The sequence below is a fragment of the Nestor notabilis genome, unplaced genomic scaffold (assembly GCF_000696875.1).
Source record: "Nestor notabilis isolate BGI_N333 unplaced genomic scaffold, ASM69687v1 scaffold5522, whole genome shotgun sequence".
Lineage (NCBI taxonomy): Eukaryota > Metazoa > Chordata > Aves > Psittaciformes > Psittacidae > Nestor > Nestor notabilis.
The window spans coordinates 64,939-71,726 of NW_009917786.1; the positions used below are offsets into that span (position 1 = coordinate 64,939).

Consider the following 6,788-nt stretch of genomic DNA (forward strand, 5'->3'; position numbering starts at 1 on the left):
AAAACCCAAACGTTTATCTTGTTACCCAAAAAATGTTGCAGAAAACTGTCAAACTATGTTAGAAATAATTTTTACAAAACTGCTTCACTCAGAAAAATTGGAAAGCTTAAAAAATTAATCTTTGCACAAGACTATATTATACTGTCCTTAATTATGTTCCCATTTAGATAACTGGGATTCTCATTCTCTTTGTACATGAACTTATCAGTGATGTATGATGTTCTCCATCTTTTTTCACTGTTATCTTTATTGTACACCATTTCAAGATTTATACAATCCAGCACTTATCATGCCCCTACCTATTTTTAACAGTAGATTTCTTATCCTGCCCAGCGAGTAGTGTACTGTCTTGCATATTCACCACATGAAAAACATAATATACAAAATATTGCTGCTGTAAAAAGTGTGCATTTCCCCTTTCCCCCTACAAAAAAAATCCGTGGAAAAAATATTAAATTCCCATAACCTTCATAAACATACAAAGCTGTTCGCACCTTTCAGTCTGTAACAGTCTATTTGACATACAGTTCTCAACTCACTGCAAATTATGTCACGTATTTTCTGTCCAATATTGCCATCTAGAGTAGAGATGTGAAATCAGTTTCTGAGAATCTACAGTCTTTAACAATTAACCCATAAAGACTGTATACCATAAAACAGCCACAAGATTTTTCCAAAAGCTAGATGGAATGGGAGGTTCTCATCTCAGGAAGATGTCCACAGTGCTGAGGAGACAATATGGCTGCTAATAGATATTGCCTACTGGAATGTGAGTACTTTTTCACTGTTGGTAATTTCCATATTGACCCTAAAAAAAAAATAATAATCAAAATACATAATTAGACCACAAGGCATATTTTCCTGTATTAAACGCTAAAATCAAAAGACTATCCAAATAAACTGTGATGTTAAAAGGTACAAACAAATAACAATAAATTATAAGCAAAACACCACAAAAAAATAAGACAGGAGTTACTTCCCACCCAAACTTTGAAAATTATTTTAAAAAAAGACAAGGTCAACTAAATTCAAAGTAATTTAGGAAACTAACCTGCTTTTAGAAATTCCTAAAATTATTCATACATCAAGCATCACAGATTGGACTGATACACGAAAACCAAGGCACGTCCCAGTGAACACAACTAGCCAACATATCCTATGGGAATCAATTATTCCATGTATCTGATACATAGAATTATTACCCTTATTGATATTCTCTATTTCTTTTGACAGAACATCATGTACTGCAGAGGAGGGCAGAGGTGAAAGCATCAATGCTACACGCTTACCATGATCCTTCACCACAGGCTTCAAGGCTTGCAGAAATTGGTAGTGCGCTAGAAAGTAAACATTCTCCAAACTACTGTCCTGCCACCATTCCATGTAAAGTACCATCGTGGTAAGGCAGTATTTTAGATTTCAATTTTATGTTGCGGTATCAGTTTTTTCCATCTGACAGTCAGGAAGATGAGTTTCAAAACAACTGCCAGATGAGAATTTAAGCAGTGCAATTCCTATGGGAATGTCTAGTATGAAAGAGAGGCCTTCTATAATCGCGTTTCCCAGTGGAACTTAAGACTGCACAAACTGGCAGAGTAGAGCCCATCTACTGAGAGGGTTATCCAATTCTACTGCAAAGAAAGCTGGAAGAAACTCAAACTGAGAATAAGTTCCCTTGACCCTACATTTGCCACATGTGAAGCATTTTTCCGTAGCTTATTATTTGCTGGAGGAAGTTATGAGTTTAGTACATAAGCATTTTGTTAATCTGTTAAATAATGAGAAGTAACTGTATCTCTAAACTACCACACTGAAAGAGATTGTTCCTTCTTCCTCATCTTTGCTAATTTCTGTAGAAAGCAAGCCAATTGTTCTCCTTCAAATATATGGACAATTGTGGCTATTTGCACTTCCACAGGAAAATTCTTCTTGAAAGTTCAACTGATCTTGTGCTGACATACCAGGATACCAAAAACACTAGAACCTCGACTTAACCATAAAGTACATTTAGTTAATCTCAATTTTATTTATGCAAAGGAAAGTAACAGTGTACATCTTAATGACACTTCTGTGTAATTCATACTACAAAATTGTATTTTTATAGTTTAGTGCCTTCTAAAGGAACAAACTCTCCACTTCACTCTCTAATTACAAGGCAGATTTTTTTTTACAGAAGTCCTTCACTACAACTCCAGCCCAGAGTTGTAGGGGCTACTTATCTTAGCAGCAATAGTAAACAAGCAGTTGATTTTCAGGTCACTCGTTTCCCTTGTTCAGTGTTCTTTATACTGCTCAGAGAAAATCTGTGTAAAAACAGGATTCATGTCTGCCCACACAGCTCTACAGAAGGCCATCAGCTGCACACCTGAGGTGCTTCTGCAGCTGGAGAGGAGGATTAGTGTATTGCGTTTGTGGAAAATAAATTCAACCATTTTTATTGCAAAGCACTAATGAAGAATGATACACCATGAGATTTAGGAACCTCATCTTTCATATTAGTCATCCACCATGAGACTTATGAAACAGATCACCTTAATCTTTGAGGTCCAAAAATACTGCCTGGAGTGCCTTACATTGCCAAATTGCATTAACACTTTGCAAGAAAATGACTAATCACACCTCCAGATAAATGATTCTGGGTAACTCACCAGGAAATAAAATCCATGTTGTATATACACACCTAAGAGACCACGTCCTCTAATTCATTAGTTTAAATGTCCACAAGAAACTAAGATTATCAATTAAGCATGTAAGAATCACAGCTTTCTCATCAACTGAAAGAATACCTGGTCATATCCATAAGGCCTCTGCTGTGGTGGCTGCGGTGGCCCAGGCTGTGTGGGCCGGTATCCCCCATACTGCTGGCCTTGTCCTTGTGGATAATTGGGATACTGAGGTCCTGGACCACTCTGGGAGGGGCCTAGAGAGCATTAAAATGGAAACAATAACAACAGGGAAGAAAAAAAAAAAACCAACAAAACCAAAACGAAACAAACAAAAAGAAAAAAGTTTGCTTAAGGTGCTAGTAAGAAGAGGACAATGAGCACTTGGAATTGTACAACTGAGCAGAGCTAAGGAGTATCACTACTGTGCAATTAGTTCTCTTCCTACCTAAAAACGTAAGAGGGATCAGTAGTCCTCCTCTTACTCTGGAAAACACCTTGGCTGACAGGGCCTGTGGTCCAACCACAGAAATATTTACCTTTATTTGTATATTCATTATTTATTATGAAAGCATGTAGTTCCACACACTAAATCATAGGATAGAGAAGAACAAGGCAAGAATGACAAATCATGAACATGAGCACTGTCCAGGATTTAGAAAGACAGGCTCTCCTCCTGCTGCATGCTGCTCCAGTTCCAGAACTTCCTAAGGCCAGGAGCAGCCAGATGATCAGTGGTGTTTAGCATCTGGACCTTCTGAATAGTCTAGGCAGCACTGCACTGCGCTGCCAGGAAGTCAGTTTCCACACCACAGCAGGCAATCATAAATGGGGTATCAGGCAAGCGAGTTACATTCACAAAACGAGATGTGACAACACATGGGATGGAACAAAACACCCCATACTCCATACGCCTCTGATCATCTTAACTTTCCAGAAGAAACATGGAAAAACCCACCACTTGGCTCCAGCCTAATTTGGCTATAAAAAGGAAGCAGTTCTTTTGTCACTACAAACTCTTTCTGCTACTATTCACAAGGAGTCAGATTGTCTACCATTGGAAGCTAACCTAATGGTTACTACGATGAGGGAGTTCAGCCATGTTCCAAACAAAATTAATTTCATTCTCTCCCACCTTGGGAAAGATGGCCTACTGAGTACTTCAGTATGGAATCGTATGGATCTAATTTAGCTTTTAAACACCACCCCTTAAAAACGGGCAGAGTCAAGGAGATTTGCAACTCTTCAGAAGCGCTTTCTTTTAAACAACACTTTTTTTTTTTACTCCCTCAGAAGAAACTGATGTGCTTTAGCAGTAATGTGATTCAGTGGTAGAAAAGGCTAATTTCAGCTATAGGCACTGGACATCAAGATGACATCAGCTGGTAAATCTTTCAGCAATTCTGGATCTGTACGAAAGTCAGAAAGATGACCTGGAGAAGACAAGTTCCATAGGCTATTAACATTCTCATCAGGCCTCAAATCCCCTTCAACTATGCAGTTTCAGCTTTCTACATGTAATGAAACCTTAAAGGTTGATAATAATGTCTGGGATGCTGATTTATTTTTGCAAATTAGAAAGCAATTTAATATTAAATCAAGCAAAGCTACTACAATCCTAAGAAGTGCTGACAAATGAAACTTGGTTTTATTTATTCATGGTCATTCTTTATAGTTGAATTCTAAATATTCAGTGACACATTTTATAAAATAAAAATGGAACATCAATATCTATTTCTGCTAAAAAAATGGAAATTGAGAAGCATGCTATTTGGGTTTACAAATTATGGTGGGCAAGTTCACTCTAACAGATTTCTTCATCTTTTTCCTCTAATTAGTTCTTAACCTAAGGTTTTAGACTAAGTCAGATTTTATTTATTTACACATTTAGAAGAGTGAGCTAGGTGGATCTTCACTCTGATCTTCATTCTGTTCCTGTGTCACGTTTCACAGAATGTAAGTACATGAGTATTATTTTAGAACTATCAATTCATTCATAACCTCTAAAAGGTGAAAACTTGCTAAATCTCAGTGGATCCTCTTAAAATTAAACTCTGTCTCAACATAACTGGATTTAATGTGTACCTGGCATTTATCTACATGGCAAACAAGTCATCCATGCACTTCCTCGCATACACACAATGCTGAAAGTTTTAGCACCTAAACCTGCAACAAAGCTAAAAGTTAAATATATGAAATTAGATTTCAGAGATTCCTTCTTCTGAAATAAGTACGTAGAACTTTACAATATGTGACCAAGTAAAACTTGAAAGAGCAGTATTTTCAGGTTCTTCTGACCTCAAGTTTTCAGATGTAATGCACAATATTTACACACTAATACTTTAAGTTTCCTGTTTGGGAGGTTTTCCTTGAATCTAAGGACTACATGATCTCACTCGTGGCAGTGCATTTCTGATTCCTGCCATACATCAGAAGGTTTATACCACTAGTGCAAATTTATAAGGCAAACTCTCTTGAAAACTGCATTGGTAATGCTTATTCATTTCCTTACTGATCAGTGCAAGAATTTTAAAAGAATGATTAATATGTGCTGGATGAAATTTTAAACTAGTTTTTAAAAGATTTTGTTCTGAATGGCAAATCCAAGCATGACAGAGTATAAACGGCTCTTTGCCGTTTTTGTGCTCTCCTGACAGTGTTCACCTACAGAGGTTTCTCTGTGCTACCACACTGTCCCAGACTGACAACACAATCTACTTCCCAAAACATGCCGTCTTCTACACTTTCTTGTTTTGGCCCAGTGAAATTGTGGGCATACAGCTTTTTTGCACAAGCTTGGCCTTTCAACCAAGTAAAACAGGGATGGAATAACATACAAGGATGTCTCTTTAGTCTGTTCTGTGATTGCTGTCTGTGTTTTCAGGTTCTTACCATAACCCTGCTGTTGTCCTGGATAGCCTTGTTGGCCTGGATATTGCTGCTGTTGTGGTGGATAACCCTGCTGTTGAGGTGGTCCTTGATATGCATCTTGCTGCTGACCATATTGCGAGTTTCCTGTAAGATGATTGCAAGAAAGCAAAAGCTTGTAAAGATACCTACTTCATTTTTTTTTCCTCTAAGATGCACAGCCAACAACACAAGAACAAAATGAAAATGCAATATTGATTTCAAAAACTGAACAAAACAAAGAAAACTCAAACCAAACAGAAGGAATACGGCCAAACAAACTGCAGTTAAAGCCAATTTTGCAAAGTTGAACTGCAGCATTTTCAGCATCTCTGCCAAACGAGCATTACATTTACTGGAACATCACAGTCGTAAGACTATGACTATGCTAAACAAAATAAAATAAAACAAAAAAAAAGAAAAAAAAAACCAAACCAAAATTAAGGACAGCTACAAGAGCACAGACTAGCTACACAAGATCAGCAAGCTGTTTCCTAACGGCACTACAATTATACAAAATATATATACACACACAGAAAGGTATACAACTGAACCAACGAATTTATGTTTAAATAAAAATTTCCATTGAGGTAAAAAATAAAAAGATAAAAAAATCTCTAGAGTGTTTTAGTCATTTTACTGTTGTTAGAAATGGCAAATTGTGGTTATATATTTTAGGTGTTTGCAAGAAATTATTCTGAATGCTTCAAGTTCCCTGCAATTTTCAAGACAGCCAGCAACTAGTATTCTACAAGAGCTTTGCATGGGTATAAGTCGTGTTGTGCAGGAATTTTCGTTCCCGTTGCGGGTGAGGGAGGAAAGGGAATGTATGTGCGTATGTGTGTGAAGGTATATAGATACCTCCTTCGTAGTAATGTTGTGAGGAATCCTCATAAGGCCTATCGTAGCCTTGTTCAGGATACGACGGTTGCTGATAACCGTAATCATTATGACCTACATCAATTCGACAAGAGACAGGAAGAAACGTTAATGGCCTCTGAGTGAAAACCCTAAAAATATTTCATTTCTCAGAAAAATGAAAAAAATTTCAACTGGATATACATAAAAAAGATTTTTCAAATGTATTAGCCAAAGACTTATTAATATGATTTCCTTTCATATTGAATTAACATGTGACAGGAAAAAAAAAAAAAGGCTTAATGCAGTAGTTTTTAGCAACATCACAGCAAGGGATGGTCTTAACCTACTGATAATTTT

At 36.9% G+C, this 6,788-nt stretch overlaps 1 protein-coding gene across 1 annotated transcript in view; it reads right to left on the reverse strand.

Moving 5' to 3' along the window:
• Positions 1 to 231: 231 nt before the first annotated feature.
• The window catches only part of SS18 (synovial sarcoma translocation, chromosome 18), a 38,169-nt gene continuing 31,612 nt past the window's right edge, over positions 232 to 6,788 (reverse strand). Inside the window, exons 7-10 of the mRNA XM_010009403.1 lie at positions 6,432 to 6,524; positions 5,556 to 5,678; positions 2,787 to 2,920; positions 232 to 808 (exon numbers count right to left, since the gene is read on the reverse strand). Coding sequence (XP_010007705.1) covers positions 782 to 808; positions 2,787 to 2,920; positions 5,556 to 5,678; positions 6,432 to 6,524 — 377 coding nt within the window. The 3' untranslated portion in view covers positions 232 to 781. The remainder of the gene's footprint in view (positions 809 to 2,786; positions 2,921 to 5,555; positions 5,679 to 6,431; positions 6,525 to 6,788) is intronic.